Source organism: Mus caroli, chromosome 4, assembly GCF_900094665.2.
Source record: "Mus caroli chromosome 4, CAROLI_EIJ_v1.1, whole genome shotgun sequence".
In the NCBI taxonomy this organism is placed as follows: domain Eukaryota; kingdom Metazoa; phylum Chordata; class Mammalia; order Rodentia; family Muridae; genus Mus; species Mus caroli.
This window is the reverse complement of record NC_034573.1, coordinates 138,460,973-138,481,403: the sequence shown is the minus strand read 5'-3', so window position 1 is coordinate 138,481,403 and position 20,431 is coordinate 138,460,973. Positions and strand designations below refer to the sequence as shown.

General features: G+C 44.4%; 2 protein-coding genes across 14 annotated transcripts in view; one reads left to right on the top strand and one right to left on the bottom strand.

Annotated features, from left to right (window-relative positions):
- The first annotated feature begins 1,302 nt into the window (after positions 1 to 1,302).
- On the top strand, positions 1,303 to 15,716 carry Tardbp (TAR DNA binding protein). 9 transcript variants are annotated; one of them, XR_003836423.1, is made up of 8 exons: positions 1,303 to 1,613; positions 2,744 to 2,995; positions 5,945 to 6,108; positions 7,365 to 7,505; positions 8,704 to 8,874; positions 9,267 to 9,384; positions 10,350 to 10,489; positions 11,211 to 15,716. XR_003836423.1 is itself a non-coding variant. In XM_021159510.2 (7 exons), exons 2-7 carry the CDS (start codon positions 2,758 to 2,760, stop codon positions 10,403 to 10,405), a joined length of 888 nt encoding a protein of 295 aa, XP_021015169.1. In that variant the 5' UTR covers positions 1,303 to 1,613; positions 2,744 to 2,757; the 3' UTR covers positions 10,406 to 15,716. The 9 variants fall into 9 exon arrangements, 4 of the variants coding, with proteins under 4 accessions (XP_021015169.1, XP_021015168.1, XP_029331833.1 ...); XR_002377701.2 differs by having other exon boundaries at positions 9,267 to 9,393; positions 11,211 to 12,588; XR_003836424.1 differs by having other exon boundaries at positions 9,267 to 9,393; positions 10,230 to 10,489; positions 11,211 to 12,588.
- Masp2 (mannan binding lectin serine peptidase 2) overlaps positions 12,555 to 20,431 on the bottom strand; it is a 14,487-nt gene continuing 6,610 nt past the window's right edge. For 2 of the 5 annotated variants that reach the window (XM_021159504.2, XM_029475970.1), the window contains 5 exons: positions 19,987 to 20,105; positions 17,914 to 17,992; positions 15,937 to 16,068; positions 15,378 to 15,452; positions 12,555 to 14,319 (listed from right to left, as the gene is read on the bottom strand). In XM_021159504.2, coding sequence (XP_021015163.1) covers positions 13,562 to 14,319; positions 15,378 to 15,452; positions 15,937 to 16,068; positions 17,914 to 17,992; positions 19,987 to 20,105 — 1,163 coding nt within the window. In that variant the 3' untranslated portion in view covers positions 12,555 to 13,561. Of the gene's footprint in view, positions 14,320 to 15,377; positions 15,453 to 15,936; positions 16,069 to 17,900; positions 17,993 to 19,986; positions 20,106 to 20,431 lie in introns of those variants that run through there. The other 3 variants (XM_029475969.1, XM_029475972.1, XM_029475971.1) reach the window with 3 other exon arrangements.

Below are 20,431 nucleotides of genomic sequence, written 5' to 3'. Positions count from 1 at the left end.
AAAAAAAAAAAAAAAAAAACCATTTTGGTGACTCACACCCGTAATCCCAGCACTGAAGGGGCAGATGCAGGAAAGGCATAGCAAATCTGAGGCTAGCCTGGTCTACACAGTATGTTTTGTTTGTTTGTTAAGTCCAAAACCAAAAAGTAAATAATGCTGGGTGGAAGGACTCATGCCTATAATCCCAGCACTCAGATGGTTGAGGCAGGAGGACGGGCCAGGAGTTCCTGGCCAGCCTGGGCTCTAACGGAAGTTAGGGGCTAGGCATTAACATCTGTTCTTCCAATGCCACCTTCTTACAAGGTAGCTGTGAGGAGGAAATGAGTTCATTTATAAACTTAAAGTGGGAAGACTTGGCCTGATGGTGATCTGCAATTCCCCCCCCATTCCTCCCAGAAGGGAGGCAGAGGCAGGAGGAACCCGGCAAGCTCAAGGCCAGCCTGTTCTGTACAGCAAGACCCAGTTTCAGTAAATAAAGCAACTGTGTAAAACCTTTGTGCCTAAGCTTTGAATCTGATACACCAAGAAATTCCAACCCTGAGTAAAGAGTCTACAGCTGCTGCTTGCTGATAGAGCTAGCCTTCAGCCTTTTTAAAGTTATACTAGGACTCGTCAACTGGAACCGAAATACTGAAACATCCAAGTAGTTTTTTGCTGTAGGATTCAGACCCTAGTGGGGCCTCTTTCTCATGGTGACTTCATGCAAGATACTCAACTCTGTGCCTCAGTTTCTTCACTTATTGAAAGAGGAGAGAGTATCAAGACTATCGTGTAAACTGCTAGGGCAGCATCCACATATGGTAGCCGTGATGAGTTAAAGGACAGCCTGGGTTACACAGTGACTTTGACATCCCTGTCTCTAAAACAGTATCCGATGGCTAAGCCCAAGGTCAATGGGAGAACACTTGCCTGCCATTCACAAGATTCTGGTTTGTTTTTCTCCCCCTAGAGCCAGAGAGTGCTAAAAGGTACTTGATACAAAGTAGTACTTAGAACAGGGACCATTTTGCAGATCAAAGTTAATGTTTCCACGTTGGAAATTAACGAGCAAAGGCAGAAGACATTTAAGAGTCGCCTTTAGACTGGGAACCCATGGTTCCCAGGGGTCCCCCCTCCCCACCCACCCCGCAGCCCTTACGCGCTCAGTCGCTGGCTCCGCCCCCTTTCCCTCCTAGCCCCACCCCTGCCGCCCCAGTCCCGGCCTGCGCTAGTCTCGCGCTTTCTCGGCGCGCGCGAGCTCCTCGACAGGGGCCGGCCGTTGGTCGGGCGAAGCCATCTGCCGCGTTACGTAGGGGGACTCGGAAGCCCGAGTGGCCGCCCTGTCCGTCATCTGTCAGTTTTTCAGACCCAGCTGTTCTCATTGCTGCGTTTCTTTACGTTTGTCTATACGGCGAAGAGCCTGCTAGCATCCGAGCCGCTGGGAGGAGAGAGCGCCTGTGGCTTCCCTCGGAGAGCGCCCCTCCTGCCGGGAAGCCAGTGGGAGAGGCCGAAGGCGGGCGAGGGCGGGAGGCGGCCCTAGCGCCATTTTGTGGGCACGAAGCGGTAGCGCGGCTGTTGTCGGGTTCCTTCCCGTCTCTGCTTCCTCCTTGAGCTTCCTAGCAGCGGCCTAGCGTGTAAGTTGGTCGCCGAGGACGGCCTGTGTGCCTCGAGTGTTGCTTTGGGGAAGCCCCGGGGCGGCTTGCGCCGCGGGGAGGGAGCCGTGGAGCGGGGCCTGGTTGGCCTCGCGCCGCCGCGTCGTTAAGGCCTAAGCGCGGGCGGCAGCCGGAGCGGGACGCCGGGCCTCTGTTGGGCTGTGAAGCCGCGGGCGGAAGTGTGTGGCGGCCCCGGGTTTCCAGCCGTCCTAGTCCCTGTAGGTTGTCGCTTTTGAGAATAACCGTTGTCACCATGGGACTTGGACCTCCGCGGGCCCCACCCTGGGCCCAGTTGAAAAGGGGGGAAAAATCAACGTTGTCTGTCGCGCATGGCCTTCTGGGAAGCGGCGGCCTACTTCCCGGAGTAGCCGTCGTTGCTCCCTCGACGCCTAACTTTAGCCAGACCTTTCCGAGGATGAGCACCAGAACTGCTAGATGCCTGTTCTGATGTCGGTGTTCGTGTTCCACCAGCACAGGGAGGGTTTCTCAGATCCCAGTGCTTAGCTGGTTTCTTCCACGTTAAAGCACGTGCTAAACACCACTCAGGTTTAGGCTGTAGAAGAAACGTAATTCAGAATGGTTACGAAATACGGTAGTCTGTGATCTGTGCGGTCCAGGTAAGAAATAACGTCTGTGCAAGAAAAAAAAGAAATCGGGGCAGATACTTAGTTCTTTAATATTAATCACCTTGTTTTTGTCTGGCTTTGTAGCCAACGGGCCACATGGTAACACTGTTGCCGTTTTAGCACCGGAAGCTTATAGTGTGCGCTGAGAAAATAGGAGAACTGGCGGGCGGAGCGCCACACGAACTCCCGTTTTCTCTGTAACCGTGGCTGCCCCGGAACTCTGTAGACTAGGCCAGCCTCGAACTCAAAAAGATCTGCCTGCCTCAAGAGTGCTGAGATTAAAGGCATGGGTTATCGTGCTCGGCAAAAATCACATTTTTATTTTAGAAAATATCCTTTTCCTCTATTTTTTTTTCAGGGATGGCAAAGGAAACATTTTAGGTAGCAGGAATCTTTTCAGGAAGTGGGAACAATAAAGTGGTGTGATAGTAGCCAATTATGAAAAGATAACTTCTGATTTTCTTGGTCATTTCTTTTTCCTTTAAGAGATTTAAGCAAAGATGTCTGAATATATTCGGGTAACAGAAGATGAGAACGATGAACCCATTGAAATACCATCAGAAGACGATGGGACGGTGTTGCTTTCCACAGTTACAGCCCAGTTTCCAGGGGCATGCGGCCTGCGCTACCGGAATCCAGTGTCTCAGTGTATGAGAGGAGTCCGACTGGTGGAAGGAATTCTGCATGCCCCAGATGCTGGCTGGGGCAATCTGGTATATGTTGTCAACTATCCCAAAGGTTTGTTAATCATTTTGGTTTTGCCGTATTGCTGGCCATGGTTAGACTTCCATGCCATCTTAATTTAAGTGAGGCTATAATATCCAGGGCTTCATGTGTGCTGGGAGAATAGTCTATTGTTGAGCTCCAACTCTGGGGGTTTGGCCTTCATGGAGGATGTCTCCTACGACCCTAACTTTTTCCTAAACTTTGCTTAGACTTAGACTACTCTGGCAGGTCAGCAGTTTAAGTAAATGGAAATTGAAAAGCAGGATTCGTTTTTGTGGAGCATGAATTTAAATGTGAAGCTGGCAGAACATGGTCATTGCTAATTTTAGGTGGTGAAACCTAAATGCCTTAAAGATGCATCTGTTTTGGAAAAGAATTTGGCTTTTTTGAACGGGGTTTTTCAGTCTTGGTTTTTGTTTTTTTCCCAAGTCAGGGTTTTTCTGTGTAGCCCTGACTGTCCTGGAACTCACTCTGTAGACCAGGCTGGCCTCGAACTCAGAAATCCACCTGCCTCTGCCTTCCAAGTGCTAGGTTTAAAGGTGTGCGCCACCACTGCCCAGCTTTTCCTTGCAGCCTCAAAATCATCTTTGTCTCATCATTTTGGTTTTGTTTTGTTTGTTTTCCAGACAGGGTTTCTCTGTGTGTCGTCCTGGCGTCTCATTGTTTTAAGATTAGTGTTTTATTAAAGATTTATATTTTATGTGTTATTAATGTTTTGTATGTGTGTCTCTACACTGTGCACCTGGTGCAAAAGGGCCTTCGGCCTTCTGAAACTAAAGCTGTATGGTTGTGAGCTGCTGCGTAGGTGCTGACACCCAGACCCTGGTCTCAGAAGTACAACAGATGCTTTGAACGCCAGTGTTCTTACTCCATCTCCTTTTTTTCCCTCCTCAAAAAAATACCGACTGCACTAGCCCAAGTCTTGAGTTAGGGCAGAGCTACCTGAGATTTTTCTCCCTTTCTTACTATGGCCGTTCTTGAAAGTTTGAGAAAGCTGGGTCTGTTGTGCACATCTTTGATTCCAGCATTCAAGGGGGCAGAAGCAAGTGGATCTGAGAGATTGGGGATAGCCAGGACTACAACAGAGCGAGACCCCTCGGTTGGGGACACTGGTGTTGGTTAGGCGTGTTGGCACATACTGGAAGACTGGTGGTGGTAGTAAAGTGAGGTGCTGTGTTGGAATGAACAGGGGCTGAAGGCTAGAACTCAGTAGATTGCTTTGTAGAGAAAGTCACTTGTATACTGTATGGATACAGCATATGTTAAAGCTGATTGGCCTCTAGCTGAGGCAGGAAGTAGAAGGTGGGATATCCAATAAGGGGAAAACGTTTGAGGATAGAGAAGGCACGAGAGGGTTGGGCACCCACAAACAGGAAGGAGGAAGGAGACAGGAGCATGAGCAGAGGTAACTTGCCACGAGACAGAACTTAGAATAAATGGTATTAAATTATAAACCAATCAGAACAGCCAAGCTTATGGCCAAAGTATTTCTGATGTTTTGGGTCTCAAGATATTCCAGGATCCTGGGGCCAGGAAGAATACTCAACTTGTACAGTGCTTGCCTGGCATGTAGTTGATTGAGGTGTGGTGTACATGTGTAATAAATAATTGGGGGAATGGGAAGAGAGGATTCTTGGACCAGGTTTTTGTTGTTTTTTTTTTTTTCGAGACAGGGTTTCTCTGTGTAGCCCTGGCTGTCCTGGAACTCACTCTGTAGAGCAGGCAGACCTCGAACTCAGAAATCCACCTGCCTCTGCCTCCCGAGTGCTGGGATTAAAGGCATGTGCCACCATGGCCCTGCTGGGGAGGGGGCAGTTTTGTTGGCATAATGAGACCCCCATCTCTGTAAAAAAACAAATGCTGCTTAATAAAGTAACCCGAGGTTTAGTCCTGTGATCTCATTTTGTTCTTTTTACTGCAAAATTTCTATTGCTAAAAGTTTGGATAACACAGAAAACCGTTTACGTGTAGAAATAAAAGTTGCTTTTTAAAAATGTAGGAGTTTATGTATATGGATATTTATGCACATGTGACTCAGAAGAGGGTTGTGATCCCCTAGATCAGTCAGGTTTACTTATCTATTTATTTTTGGTTTTTCGAGACAGGGTTTCTCTGTGTAGCCCTGGCTGTCCTGGAACTCACTTTGTAGACCAGGCTGGCCTCAAACTCAGAAATCCACCTGCCTCTGCCTCATGAGTGCTGGGATTAAAGGTGTGCGTCACCATGCCCGGCCGGCCAGTCAAATACATTTTAATACCACAAAATTAAATGAAGTAGAATTGTTCTTATTTTGATACAGCTTTTGAGAAAGAGAACATGCAGTTGATTACAGTCTTGCATAATTTCACAACCCGATCCGGTAAAAACATTTGCAGAGTGAGCCTAACAACCCTATCTATTTGGAACCCACATAAAAGACACACAGTGCTGTTAGACGCTCACAAGCCAGCTAGCCAAGGGAAGGTTATGTAGTACCAGGAATAATAAAATGGACCCTGCCAAGCCGGGCGTGGTGGCGCATCTGGCTATAACAGGATGGAAGGCATGAGCCTGCTTACAAATATCCTCCTTTATACTCAACACATAACACTATGTGTTCAAAATCATTTTTCAGAAAGATTCAAAACTAGAATTGGTACCAGAAAATCACTCCAACCACTTAAGCTACATTCAGTCTTTAAGAGATTTACCAAAAGTTTTCACTGTCCATATAAATCTGCTCTTGTCTTACTTTTTAATTTCTTAGTGTATGTCCATGGGTTTGGTTTTATTTTTGTGTTTTTGAGACATGATTTCTCTGTGGAACTTTGTGAACCTTGCTGGCCTCAAATTCAGTGGGCTTGAACTTGAACTCACAGATCAACCTGCTTCTGCCTCCTGAGCCCTGAGAGTAAAGTCTAGTGCTGCATGGTAGAACATTTTAAAGAAGTGCTAAACACGATTGTGCTTTGCTTTGTTTAGATAACAAAAGGAAAATGGATGAGACAGATGCTTCCTCTGCAGTGAAAGTGAAAAGAGCAGTCCAGAAAACGTCTGACCTCATAGTGTTGGGTCTCCCCTGGAAAACAACAGAGCAGGATCTTAAAGACTACTTCAGTACTTTTGGAGAGGTTCTCATGGTTCAGGTAAGCTTCATTCCGCTTCACAGGTTTTGTGATACTTGCATGCATGCTTTGTGTGAGTCTTGTATATGTAGCACGTGTGTCCTTGGAGGTCAAAGAGAGCTTCAAGTCTTTCAGAACTGAGTTACAAAAGGTTTTGTACCACCATGTGGGTGCTGGGAACCAAAAACTAGTGTTACTTGTTTGCCATCTTTTTTTTTTCCCCCAGGCAGGGGTCCCCACTCCCACCCCCCCTGTGGCCCTGGCTCATCAAGAACTGCCTCTGCCTCCTTAGTGCTGGGGTTAAAGGTGTGCACTACCACTGCCTGGCTCTGTTCAGCCATTTTTCTTAAAATGTGCATCGGTGTTTATTTTGCCTGCACGTGTGTCTGGGGTGTGTGTCAGACCTTAAAGTTACAGGTTTTTGGTTTTGTTTTTTTTGTTTGGTTTTGGTTTTGGTTTTTCCAGACAGGGTTTCTCTGTGTAGCCCTGGCTGCCCTGGAACTCATTCTGTAGAGACCAGGCTGGCCTCAAATTGAGAAATTCGCCTGCCTCTGCCTCCCGAGTGGTGGGATTAAAGGCGTGCGCCACCACACCAGGCTAAGTTACAGTTGTGAGATGCCATGTGGGTGCTGGGGATTGAACATGAGTCCTGAAAGTGCTCTTAACCACTGAGCCATCTCTGGCCCTCTGTGTTTATTTTGAATGTTTGTTGTGCAGTGTGATAGGTAGGGGTGTTGAAAATATAATTGGGGTTTTTTTGTGTATACTATATATTATCAAGTCCTAGTCTATGAAGGTTTAAAGCAGTGGTTTTCAATCAACTTTCACAGGGGTTGACGACTGTCAGATGTTTATCATTTCATGATAGCATCAAAATTACAGTTTTAAATAACGATGGAAAGAATTTTATGGTTGGAGGTCACTACAACAGGAAGAAACTGTATTAAAGGAATGCAGCGTTAGGAAAGTTGAGAACTACTGCTTTAAAAAGAAATAGGTTATATTAGATACACATTAATGGGAAAGTTTTTCTTTCCCAAGTTAAATTGTAACCATTGTGCTCATTTTAAAACATGTTATGCAAAGTTTTGTGTTGTGCAAGTGAGTCATTCTCCGCTGTTAAAGATCTGATTTTTACCTTGAACTAACTTGGTTACCTTTATGAGCTAAGTTACTATATTCAGTTGAGCCATTCCGACTTCTTTTTTCTCTTTTTTGAGAGACTGCTCTGATTTGCTATGTGTATGGTGTTAGAAAATTTTTTGTTTTCTTCTTAGGTCAAGAAAGATCTTAAAACTGGTCACTCGAAAGGGTTTGGCTTTGTTCGATTTACAGAATATGAAACCCAAGTGAAAGTAATGTCACAACGACATATGATAGATGGGCGATGGTGTGACTGTAAACTTCCCAACTCTAAGGTATCTTGCTCTGCATTTGGTTGGTTTGGTTTGGTTTTTGAGGCAGGGTTTCTCTGTAGCCCTAGCTGTCCTGGAGCTCACTTTGTAGACCATGCTGGCCTCAAACTCAGATCTGCCTGCTTGCCTCCTAAGTGTTCAGATTAAAGGTGCCACCCTGCTTACTTAATGTTGGTTTTAGTGTTCTGGGGAACTTAGTCTCTATCCAGTGCTTTTCTGGGCAGCATTTGAACACTTAGCCACATCCCCAGCCCAAATTCATTCCACGAAAGCAAGTAAGGCTGACTTGGAACATTGTGTTTTGGATCAAAGGATACTTTCATAGAACTTTATTTAAAAGGACTGTATGAGGGCCTGCACTTGATCTAGAGCACACATTTTTATTTATATTGAGACGGGGTTTCTCTCTGTAGCCCTGGTTGTTCTGGAGCTCAGTATGTGGACCAAACTGGCCTCAACTGCTCTGCTTCTACCTTCCAAGTGTTGGGATTTAAGGCCTGAGCTACCACACCGAGCCAGACCCAAGTTTTTGTGGTTTGGTTTCGTTTCGTTTTATTTAAACAGTTGGGTGTGATAGCAGGTACTTGTAATCCCACTCCTGGGGAGGGGGAGGCAGGTGAATCCTTGGAGCTTGCTGGCCACCAATCTAGCCAAATTACAAGGCTCAGTGAGAAATCCACCTCCAAAAAGGAAGCAGGGCTGACTAATAGCATCAACCTCTGTCCTTTTGTCTCTCAGAGTATAAAACAAGTTACAACTGAGCATGTTGATGTTACATTCCTGTAATTCTCGAGTTTAAGGATATTCTGGGGTCCATAAGAGCCTGCCTTTGAAATTCCCAAGGAAATGAGGCCAGCTGGCAAATAGTATTTGTTGTCCTGGAGCGGATTGATTCCATTTTTAACACCCCCATGATAGCGCACAACTCACTACAGTTCTGTGTGATTCTCTCCTGACCTTAAAAGGCATCAGGCATGCATGTGGCACAGGTAGATGCGTGAAGGCAAAACCCTTTTTTAAATTCCAAGAAACCAGTCTTGTCAGCATACACCTTTAATTTCCATTGGGGGTGTGGGTGTGTGTACAGGCCAGGCAGTAGCACACAGTTAAGATCTCATCTTTAGAAACACAAACACCCAAGACAGGAAGGCACTTAAGTATGCATTGGTGTGTTTACTATCTCCTGTTCTCTCTTGACCAGCAAAGCCCAGACGAGCCTTTGAGAAGCAGAAAGGTGTTTGTTGGACGTTGTACAGAGGACATGACTGCTGAAGAGCTTCAGCAGTTTTTCTGTCAGTATGGAGAAGTGGTAGATGTCTTCATTCCCAAACCATTCAGAGCTTTTGCCTTCGTCACCTTTGCAGATGATAAGGTATATTTTTTGGTCATTTGTTGCAGGGCTGGGAATGGATCTGGTTTAGTGCTACTGTATGTGCCCAGCATGGTACACCAGGGGCTGCACTCAGTCTCCAGCACTGAAAATGATGTGAATTGTTGAGCAGATTGCCACCCTCCCTCTTCACAGAATAGAGTAGATTTAGGTAGTTGTAAGATGCCCTTCAAGTGTTTGTCATTATTTGGATTTTGAGGTTATTACATACATACTGCTGCTTAACATTGCTATAACTAAAGGCTGCTGGTTGGGTTTAAGTGAATTGCCTGTTTTTCCTCCTCCTTAGTTGGGTTATACTAAGATCTGGGTTTTACTGCTGTGTTGATATCTGAGTTGATCTAATCATTTATTTATATCCTTGTTTCTTACAGGTTGCCCAGTCTCTTTGTGGAGAGGATTTGATCATTAAAGGAATCAGCGTGCATATATCCAATGCTGAACCTAAGCACAATAGCAATAGACAGTTAGAAAGGAGTGGAAGATTTGGTGGTAATCCAGGTGGCTTTGGGAATCAGGGTGGGTTTGGTAACAGTAGAGGGGGTGGAGCTGGCTTGGGAAATAACCAGGGTGGTAATATGGGTGGAGGGATGAACTTTGGTGCTTTTAGCATTAACCCAGCGATGATGGCTGCGGCTCAGGCAGCGTTGCAGAGCAGTTGGGGTATGATGGGTATGCTAGCCAGCCAGCAGAACCAGTCGGGCCCATCTGGGAATAACCAGAGCCAGGGCAGCATGCAGAGGGAACCAAATCAGGCTTTTGGTTCTGGAAATAATTCCTACAGTGGTTCTAATTCTGGTGCCCCCCTTGGTTGGGGGTCAGCATCAAATGCAGGATCGGGCAGTGGTTTTAATGGGGGCTTTGGCTCGAGCATGGATTCTAAATCTTCTGGCTGGGGAATGTAGGTGGTGGGGGGTGGCTAGTAGGTTGGTTGTTAGGTTAGGTAGATTTAGAATGGTGGGATTCAAATTTTTCTAAACTCATGGTAAGTATATTGTAAAATACATATGTACTAAAATTTTCAGATTGGTTTGTTCAGTGTGGAGTATATTCAGCAGTATTTTTGACATTTTTCTTTAGAAAAGAGGGAAAAGCTAAATGAATTTTATAAGTTTTGTTATATAAAGGGTTAAAATACTGAGTGGGTGAAAGTGAACTGCTGTTTGCCTAATTGGTAAACCAACACTACAATTGATCTCAGAAGGTTTCTCTGTAATATTCTATCATTGAAATTGTTAATGAATTCTTTGCATGTTCAGAGTAGAAACCATTGGTTAGAACTACATTCTTTTCTCCTTATTTTAATTTGAATCCCACCCTATGAATTTTTTCCTTAGGAAAATCTCCATTTGGGAGATCATGATGTCATGGTGTTTGATTCTTTTGGTTTTGTTTTTAACACTTGTCTTCCTTCATATACGAAAGTACAATATGAAGCCTTCATTTAATCTCTGCAGTTCATCTCATTTCAAATGTTTATGGAAGAAGCACTTCATTGAAAGTAGTGCTGTAAATGTTCTGCCATAGGAATACTTCTGTCTACATGCTTTCTCATCCAAGAATTCGTCATCACGCTGCACAGGCTGCGTCTTTGACGGTGGGTGTTCCATTTTTATCCGCTACTCTTTATTTCATGGAGTCGTATCAACGCTATGAACGCAAGGCTGTGATATGGAACCAGAAGGCTGTTTGAACTTTTGAAACCTTGTGTGGGATTGATGGTGGTGCCGAGGCATGAAAGGCTAGTATGAGCGAGAAAAGGAGAGCGCGTGCAGAGACTTGGTGGTGGAAAATGGATATTTTTTAACTTGGAGAGATGTGTCACTCAATCCTGTGGCTTTGGTGAGAGAGTGTGCAGAGAGCAATGATAGCAAATAACGTACGAATGTTTTACATCAAAGGACATCCATATCAGTTGGAAGACTTTGAGTTTTGTTCTTAGGAAACCCACTTTAGTTGAATGTGTTAAGTGAAATACTTGTACTTCCCTCCCCCTCTGTCAACTGCTGTGAATGCTGTATGGTGTGTGTTCTCCTCTGTTACTGATCTGGAAGTGTGGAAACGTGAACTGAAGCTGATGGGCTGCGAACATGGACTGAGCTTGTGGTGTGCTTTGCAGGAGAACTTGGAAGCAGAGTTCACCAGTGAGCTCAGGTGTCGCAAAGAAGGGTGGAAGTTCTCATGTCTGTTAGCTATTCATAAGAATGCTGTTTGCTGCAGTTCTGTGTCCTGTGCTTGGATGCTTTTTTATAAGAGTTGTCATTGTTGGAAATTCTTAAATAAAACTGATTTAAATAATATGTGTCTTTGTTTTGCAGCCCTGAATGCAAAGAATTCATAGCAGTTAATTCCCCTTTTTGACCCTTTTGAGATGGAACTTTCATAAAGTTTCTTGGCAGTAGTTTATTTTGCTTCAAATAAACTTATTTGAAAAGTTGTCTCAAGTCAAATGGATTCATCACCTGTCATGCATTGACACCTGATACCCAGACTTAATTGCTATTTGTTCTTGCATTGTCCAAAGTGAAAGTTTTTCTTGGGTTTGTTTTTAATTTAGTTTTTCTTAAGTCTGGGTGACCGCACCTAAAATGGTAAGCAGTTACCCTCTGGCTTGTTCTGAGTGCCTCTGTCCATTTGATTTTCTCTTTACATGGCTGTATAAATCTCCACTGGGGAATCATCATGCCTTCTAAAAATATTTGGGAGAGGGGGCAAAACAGTTGATTTCTAATGCTTTGTAGCAGAGCATATCAATGGGAAAGAAGGTTAAGCACCTTTCAGTTTGGGATTTGAAAAGTGGAATTAATTGCAATAGGGATGAAGTAGAAGAAACCAAGAAACCATGTGCCTGAAATCCATTAAGAAGCCTGATTAATAGCTTTAAGAACTAGTAGGGTGGGTTGTCTTATCTGTGGCAGTCTTAAGTGAGGTAGGCTTTTGCCCTCCTGAATGTGGGGGTTATATAGTGATGAACATGCTCAAAACCAGATTAGACTGTCAATGCATTGTTAATGTAAAAGCAATAATACATTGATTATTGTACTTTTCCTGTAACTACTGAGAACGGAGGCGCTCCTTTTCTAACTGGAAGAATGGGACAGTTTTTGTGTTGGTAGTTTTCCTATGCCCTTACCTAAATAGATTATGATAAATAGGTTTGTCATTTTGCAAGTTGCGTGTTTTAAAAATTTTATATCCTTTAGAGACTTGTTATGAACACATTGTTTCATTATACAGTATCCTCTGTAAAAGGATCGTGAGTTATTGTAAGTTTTTTTCTCTGCATCTAAACCTGCATGATTTCCAAACCCTGTACATCTGAATTTTGCATTTTAGCACTTGCACTGTTACTCAGCAGCAGTAACATGGTAACATTAAAATGGTTTTCGGGGACCTCCAAAGACGTCCAGGAGTCCTGGGGTAAGTTACTTGTCAATGGCATGGTTTTGATCCCTTTTTTGCACTTGTTAAAGACTTACTGGTCATAGAAGTCTTTGAGTGTTGAGTAGCCTTTTAACATGTTTATGGATGACATAGCTGTAGTTAGTTACTTGCCGTAAATGAGGTTTTTAGAAATAAACTACTTGGCAAAGATTTGGTTCTGAAAGTCTGGTCATCAAAACGTGTTCATTCCTTAGAAATAATGAAGAACAACTTTGAACCACAGTTGAATAAAAGGTTTTATTGCCACCAACAGTTTAGTGTGTCTGGAGTCTTACTGGAAAAAAACCACAATTCTATCTCATGACAATGTTAGAAAGTTAAGGTGGCTTATGTGGGAAGATGCAGTATAGCATTTTCATCCGTTAAAATTTGAGTCTCCAGGTGGGTGTGGTGGCCCATGCTTTTAATCCCAGAATTAAAGGCAGGTGTGAATGAGTTGTAGACCGGCCATTTCCCCATCTTGAGGCACCCTGTCTTGCCTTGTTGGAAGAGCCAGTTAAAATCAAACATGACCTTTAAGGTTGTCAGCATCTTAGCAGAAGAGCAGTTTATTTCAGGATGAATTACTGTTTTTGTTACATAAGCAAATGGCTGTACCTTGTACAGTTATGGTTGACTTCCCATAGGCTCACCTAAGAAAAGTGGGCTGGGTATAGTGAAACACTTTGAAGGGTTTTTGAAATGGTTTGCTAAATTGCCCTTGTAAAGGGTAAAATGCTGTTTCGTGTTCTTTTTATCTGACAATTTGGTGAATCTGGTAGAACATGCCTATATCCCAATATTCTGGAGTGGACTTGGTGGTGGTATTTTAATAGCTGATCTAATGTGAAGGTCACACACCTGCTTTCCGCTTACCTTCCAAAAGAGAAGTTTCGCGGGTATTCTGGAACCACTCAGAAATTACTCAGAAAATAAGAGCACTTTCTGAGCTCATTAAGACCAAATCTGCACACTTGACACAAGCCCTTTGTTGGCCAGAAATGGAAACAGCCAGTATAAAATAAGTAGATTGTAGGGAATCAAATACAACTTGTTTTTTTCTATGTTGGGGGTTGGCCAAGCACTGTTAAACACAAATCAAAGCTGATATTATTGGCAAGTGTTTGTGGACTTGTAACGATCTCACCTGCTCTGATTTTGGGGTAGGCTGTCATTCTTAGGTTTGTTACTAAGCTTCCCAGGTACTTTCGATATGAGGAACAATTTACTGATTGGAGGATGCAAATTAGAAATTACTTATTATGTTCTCAATCCAGGGAATATAGTTGATGACTTTTGTGTAGACCCCATACTGGTCTGCCGCCCCACAATTAATGGAACCCCAGGAAACTATTCCTCCCACAAACCATCGCTGTGTTTCATTATCTAGAAACACTAATGCTCCTCCACTGTCTCCTCTGCAGCTGTCCTTGCCACCAGTTTCTAAGCCAGCACAGAGCATGTTAGCAGTTACTCTTACTCCTGGATAGAGCTTTTCATACACGGCGGTACATTTTTGGTGGTCAGCAATTGGTATGTCCACAAACATTAGGTTTCTAGCAAAAAGCCCCTTCTGGGTTAACCCCCAGCCAGCCACAGTTCCAGTGAAGTCTGTTCTCATTAAGGATGCAGCAGCTTTTCTTGGTAGGCAAACAGGCATGATGTTTCCGTTGATTGTGACTTTGTTCTTGAGTTTAATCAATGCTATATCATTGTCAAAATCAGCACCTTGAGTGTAGCCTTCATGTATAAAGATTGCCTCCGGCCAGGCTTGAGTGTAATGAGGTGAGAGCCTTTTGAGGATGCCCATTCGGATGTTCAGGGAGGATGCTGCCACCTCATACACAGCATGCGCGGCTGTTAGGACCCAATTGTCATGTATGAGTGCACCTGCTGCTGCTGTAGTTGGACCCAGCAACAAGACTTGCCAAGGAAAGTCACCAGGCTTTGCAGGCTGCCCTCCAACTATGCGTCCTCCTACAGTGTGTGTGGACAGCCCACAAACTGAGGGATAAAGAACAAGTATTTAGTGTCAGCCAAAACGTATACCCTACAAATTGATAGGCATCCTCGCTGTTGAGTGGAGTGAGGCTATTTTCAATAGTACATAAACACCTAATAAGTTTTTGTTTAGCCTGCTTACCTCCTTGTAAAGATCAGTAAGAGATTTCACAGATTGTTGTGCTAAAAGAACAGGATGAGGGAGTCTGGACAGGACTTGTGTGTGGGAGGACATGACACTACTTAGAGGCCAAAGACAACCCCCTCATCAAGCCCTGAGCTGCTTGTTTTTCTTTTTGGGCTCATTAGGAATTCTGGGAAAGCAGGAACTATGATTTACAAAGTTACTGTTGCCTTTAAATGTAAGACTCTATAATGTTGCAGCAATAGCCAAAGTGCTTCTGGTTCAAAAATTGGTAATTTTGGTCTGGTGGAGTCCTCCAAACACTTTTACCCTTCGTTGCAAACTAAGGGCTCAGGAATGCAACACATGTTCTTTATTGTGGTTGTGCACTTTGATTAAAACTTAGAAGCGGCATGTCAGCCAAATACAGGGCTAGGAAACTAATTTAAACCAGCTAACACGGGGGTAATGAGTGTATTATTACCTTTCAATTAAAAAAAAAGCACTCTCAACTGTTGTTGGAGCCAATTCTGGTAAAGAAATTTAAGTACTATTAAAAGGCAAATTGCATTAATGTTTAAAAATCTTGATGTCGTTGAAAACAATTGCTTAGGGAAATAATGAAGTTATTAGCTTTGGGGTTTAATAGCATTTTTACAGAGAAGAAAAGTAACAAGAGTTCGTGGTTATAAATGTATAAACGGTTTGAGATAATTTAAGAAATCATTTAATTTTTTATGCTTGCCTAGTTATAAGGTCAAAAACAATCCAGTGTATGATGCACCTAGCTTCCATGTGGAAGGGGAAATGTGAGCACACTGTTGGGAAACACTAAGCCAAGTGCTGAGCTTCCTCTCTGCCTCCCCAGCCAGACCCTGCCTATTGTCTGCCAGTTACTCTGTCAGCTATGAATCTCTTTTATAAATGCGTCCATTACCAGGCTCACAAACCGGGGGGAGTTTTTCTCCTTTGGAGCTCGTCCAGAATCCATCAGCCTCACACACATATTTACCTGCAAATCATTGGAAAAGCAAAAATGTTTAGCTGTAGTTGTCATTTGCTTGAATAACCCCTTGAAAAATGTTGATTCTTGAGCATCTGTGGTGGGGAGAGGTGTGTGAATAACCATTTTACATGATTTCATAAATAGGTGTCTGCATTACCATGTTTGCTTGCAAAGTGGAAACCTTTTAGATGTGTAACTTGAATATGTATCAAGATCTCAAGTGCTTAATGATAAGGTTTTGACTTGTTAAATTAAACCATTTGGAATATATTGTGTGTTTGTAGTAGTCATTTACTAGATATGATCTGTTTTCAGATTCCTGCAAATTGACATTAAAGTCACTTTAACTGCAATATTTCACTTAGCACATGGGAGAAAGGCCTTTTAATCCTTTGTCTTCTTTAGCCTAAAAGGCTGGTTCAAGTTTATATTCAACCTTGAGGGCTCAAGTTCCAAATACCACCCATCCCTCCTTGAAGAAGGTACTTACCATTGCTGCTCATAGTGTAGAAAGGCTCCTCACAGCTGTACTGAATCACAGCTTTGTAGGTGGTCACTTCAGGGCCTGTGATATATTCCACATGGCCATTGGGTAAGTCATCGGGAGGGCCACAATCAATAACTAGTAAAGAAATGGGAGGGGGGATCCCTTTGTACCTTGGAGCTGATACTAGAAAGGTCTGCGCAGTGGAGATAGTGGCCTCTGGGGAACTTGGATAGACGTCCGTCGTTGTCCCCCGTCCCCCCCCCGCCCCCCAGTGTGCTTTCTAGGACCTGAGAGCCAAGGTGGACCTTGTGCTGACCTCAAGTTTCCTCAACATAATCCATGGCACTGATGCGACCCACCCCTAGAAACTGCAAGAATAACTTTAGCTTGGTGAAGCATCACACCTCTTTCTCTGAAGGGACTTACTGGAGAGAAGTGGCAGGGCGGTGGTGGCGCACGCCTTTAATCCCAGCACTCCGGAGGCAGAGGCAGGCGGATTTCTGAGTTCGAGGCCAACCTGGTCTACAAAGTGAGTTCCAGGACAGCCAAGGCTATACAGAGAAACCCTGCCTCAACCCTCCCCCCCAAAATAGTGACTGCCCTCACCAGAGCAGGGAACTCAGAAGCACTGGAGTTGGGTAGCACTCATGAAAGAAATGGCATGCAGAACAAAAAAGCCAGGGGCAATCTTGTTTTTATGATCCTTTTCACGATTTGAGCTCTGTAGAAATCTGAGGGGTGTTGATTTGTTTTGGGGTTTTTGCTTTTAGTTTGTGAGACAGAATCTCTAACTCTAGCTGTAGTTCTCCCTGCCTCCACCACTTGTCTCAGTCTGTTTTGGCTGCTCTGACAGGCCACAGGTAAATAGCACCTGTGCAGCAAGCAGTGGCAGAGTTAGATGACTGATGCACCACAAACTGCCAAACCCAGCTCAGCATCTTTCAGCATCACTGAAAGAACTAACTAGTAAACCATTGGCAAGAAAGTGAACTTGTAAAAACATTTAAATTCTCCTTGGAGTTGTTTCACAGAAGTGCTATACTGTATAACCTATGTGCAAAAAGGTGTGTGCTAGCACACGACGGGAAGACATATTTCATGAGTGCCAGGCCATTGAGGTCATTGGGCAGCACTTAGACTCTTTAATGGGTATTGGTGGAGATGGAGAAGAGCTTTTCATTGTCTGCTTCTGGAAGTTTTTTGTTTTCACATATGTATTCTTGTAGTTGAAAGAGTACTAATTGGTTCTTGAGACATTCCTATTCTTAGTTTTCAAAGTGCCGTTATCTTCGTGTATGTGTGGTAGACAGGTGTATGCACTATACAGAACTCCCTCTAACCACACTGGTGGCCTGTGCATGCATGCTGACAGGTGAAGAGCTGTAGCTGGAGAGAAGCCTACAGGCAGCAGCATGGTTTCCTGTGGGGTGATAGGAATAAAATATTCAAGGTGGTTTTCCCTGTACATTTCTTGTCTACAAGGAGCATGATTTCAGAGCATCCTGCCTTCCCCAGTACTGGAACTCAAGCCCTGAGAAGTGAGTAGTTGATTTGGCAGAGGAAATGGGAATGACTAAAGACACAGAAGTGTTGATGGGGGACAGGGGAGATTCCTCAATGGGAAAGTTCAGGTCCCCAGCTCCCGGACTTGGCAATGTGCCTTTTAACTGAGATCCTTGGAGCTGGTAAGACAGAATGTCAGGCTCCTGCTAACCCAGTGGTTCTCAACCTGTGCCGCCACCACTTTGGGGGTCGCCTGTGATCATTGAAAACAGATTTTACATTACAGTTCATAACAAAATCACGGTTATAAAGTAGCAACTAAGATTTCATGGTTGGGGTCACTACAATGTGACCAGTATTTAAGGTCACAGCACAGGAAGGTTGAGAACCACTGTTCTAACCTGTGTGCACACGTGAAAGGAATACAAATGGTACAGGCAGCAGCAAGGAAAGGGGATTGTCACCATATGACCATACTGCTGCACTCTGGCATCGGCCGGTCCCAAGATCCATCTTTCTGACAAACAGCAGTGAATGATTTCAGGGGGACAGAACCCTGAAGAAAAAATTCAGAAAATGAGCTAGCCCCCTGTTAACATCAGGTCACTCCCCCAGAACAGCAAGTCAGGGCAACAACCATGGAAGGCCTGCACTTGGACCTGTGACCCAGCCACCCAGCCATACACATACGGCTTTCCAACACATCCAAGAACACAATGTCTGGCTGAAAGCGCTTGTTAGTGCTTCTCGTTTGACTCCTTTTGAGGGTGAGTGGCTAGCACCAGACCCTTCCACCATTCATTTTTATGAAGTTCTGCTGTCCTGGACCTCTGTAGGCTGACTAGACTACATTTACCCACCTCTGCTTCCTGAGTACTGGGATTGAAGGCCTGTACTATCTCCCACCTTTTTAAAAAGACCAGGCGGTGGTGACACATAACCTTTAATCCCAGCACTCGGGAGGCAGAGGCAGGCGGATTTCTGAGTTCGAGGCCAGCCTGGCCTGCAGAGTGAGTTCCAGCACAGCCAGGGCTACAGAGAAACCCTGTTTCAGACAAACAAACAAAAACCACCCCGGCCTTGTAGAAAAGGTGAATAGTTGACTGCCAAGCCTGACAACCTGAATTTGATACTTGGAACCTACATGGTAGAGATCTAGAGCTGCCTCTGACCACCACTAGTGTGTGGTTTTAACCACACATACACACAAATGTAACGTTTTCAAAAGTGCTAAAAGGAGCCCAGCCTGTTGGCAGTGCCAGTGATCTCAACACTCAGGGAGGCAGAGGTAGGTGGGTCTCTCGAGTTCAAGGCCAGCCTGGTCTACAGACCAAGTCCCAGGGCAGTCAAAGCTACACAGAGAAACACTTTTTCAACTGTACCCCTTGTCCCACCCCCCACACACTCCTAAAGGGAAAGTGCCAAGGTTTGAGAAAAACTGCAAGATCAGTTACTAAAGTCAAACATTAAGCCAAGTGTGGTGGTATACACAATCAAATGCATGTCGGTCTCTGAGGTCAGCCTGGGTCTGCATAGTCCCAAGAGAGCAGGCAAGCATTAATGGAGGAGGCAGCCATTTGCAAAAGCTGTTTCAAAGGACATAATGTATCATCACTAGCTCCAGGAAGTCCTGGGTTTGATCCAGAGCACACAGAAACAGTATGATGGCACAACATACATTATCCATTACTGCACTTGGGAAGTGAGAGGGTCGGGACGTGCTTGCTTCAGCAGCACTGAGACTGAAAAGAGGGTCAGGACAAGGTCATGCTCCTCTATAGCTTTAAGGCCAACAATGAAACTGTTTCAAAACAGGTTTGTGGACTTGCAATAGGTAGAACGGTAGAGAGGAGCCTGAAGAGTTTTGCAAGGTGGGACTCTCTGATTGGACCCTTCATGGGCTGGATGCCATCCCTGGTTGTCATTCCAGGGTTATTGCTTTCTACCACTGGGATTCAGTGACAATTTTGAAGAACACAAAGACGAGTTAATCTCTTACCTGTGCTCCGGAAGCAACACACTAAGCAGTTTTTAAAATTATATTCCCTCTCCCTTAACAGTGAGCACTATTTATAACTTTGCAGAATGCATTCTTTCCAGGGCTGTCTAACCTTTGTGGGCTCAGGAGTTGTTCCAGGGGAAAGCTATCCACTGACCAGGGAGGACTTAATTTTACAGGAAGAGCACTGTAGAGCTTGTGGGGCAGGGCGAGCTCACTCTGTTCTGTTGTTTCAGCCACTTTACAGAGAGCTGCTGCAGTGTGCAAATGATCGGAAGTTCTCTGTAATGACTAGCCCTCTACAAGAGTGGTTAGGGCAGACGGCTGTGGGGTGTGCTCACAACCATCTATAATAGGATCGGATGCCTCTTCTGGTGTGTCTGAAGACAGTGACTGTACAGACAGGACCCCCACCACCACACAAGTCTCCTGTCATTCTTCATTGTTTTCTGCAAACGTACTACTTCGATTTTCTGAATAGGTACTTCCTATTTTCATCTCTCATCCCAAAGCCATCTTGATCATAAGCATTTTGTTTTTTAGTAACTCACTTGCAGAAGCTCGAAGCCAGTCTTGCAGAAGACAGAAAACCTGTCCTTCAGGACGTACTTGGCTTGCACAGGTGAAATGCTGCCATTAGGTGGCGCCGTTGGATCAGGACAGGGCCGTGCTGTGCAAGGGAAACAGGTTTATTGTTTATGTCTGTAACTGCCAAACCTGAAGTCAGCAATCTGCATTTTCCGTTTATAAATGAAACAAGAGGCATAGAGAGCCTGCCTCAAGTGTGGTGGGCATCCAAACACTTCACACCAAAGGCAAAATTTAAGCTGAATCACTTGCACAAATCAAGACTTGTGTCTTGCTGGGTGTGGTGGCACACACTTTTATTCCCAGCACCCAGGAGGCAGAGACAGGTGGATCTCTCTGAGTTCAAGGCCAGCCTGATCAACAAAGTGAGTACAGGACAGCAAGACCTTTTTTTTTTTTTTTTTTTTT

Coding starts and splice junctions, on each gene's coding strand:
- Tardbp (XM_021159507.2), top strand. CDS start 2,758: ATGTCTGAATATATTCGGGTAACAGAAGATGAGAACGATGAACCCATT. Junction 2,996..5,944: donor TGTTGTCAACTATCCCAAAG/GTTTGTTAATCA, acceptor TGCTTTGTTTAG/ATAACAAAAGGAAAATGGAT. Junction 7,506..8,703: donor GTAAACTTCCCAACTCTAAG/GTATCTTGCTCT, acceptor TCTCTTGACCAG/CAAAGCCCAGACGAGCCTTT.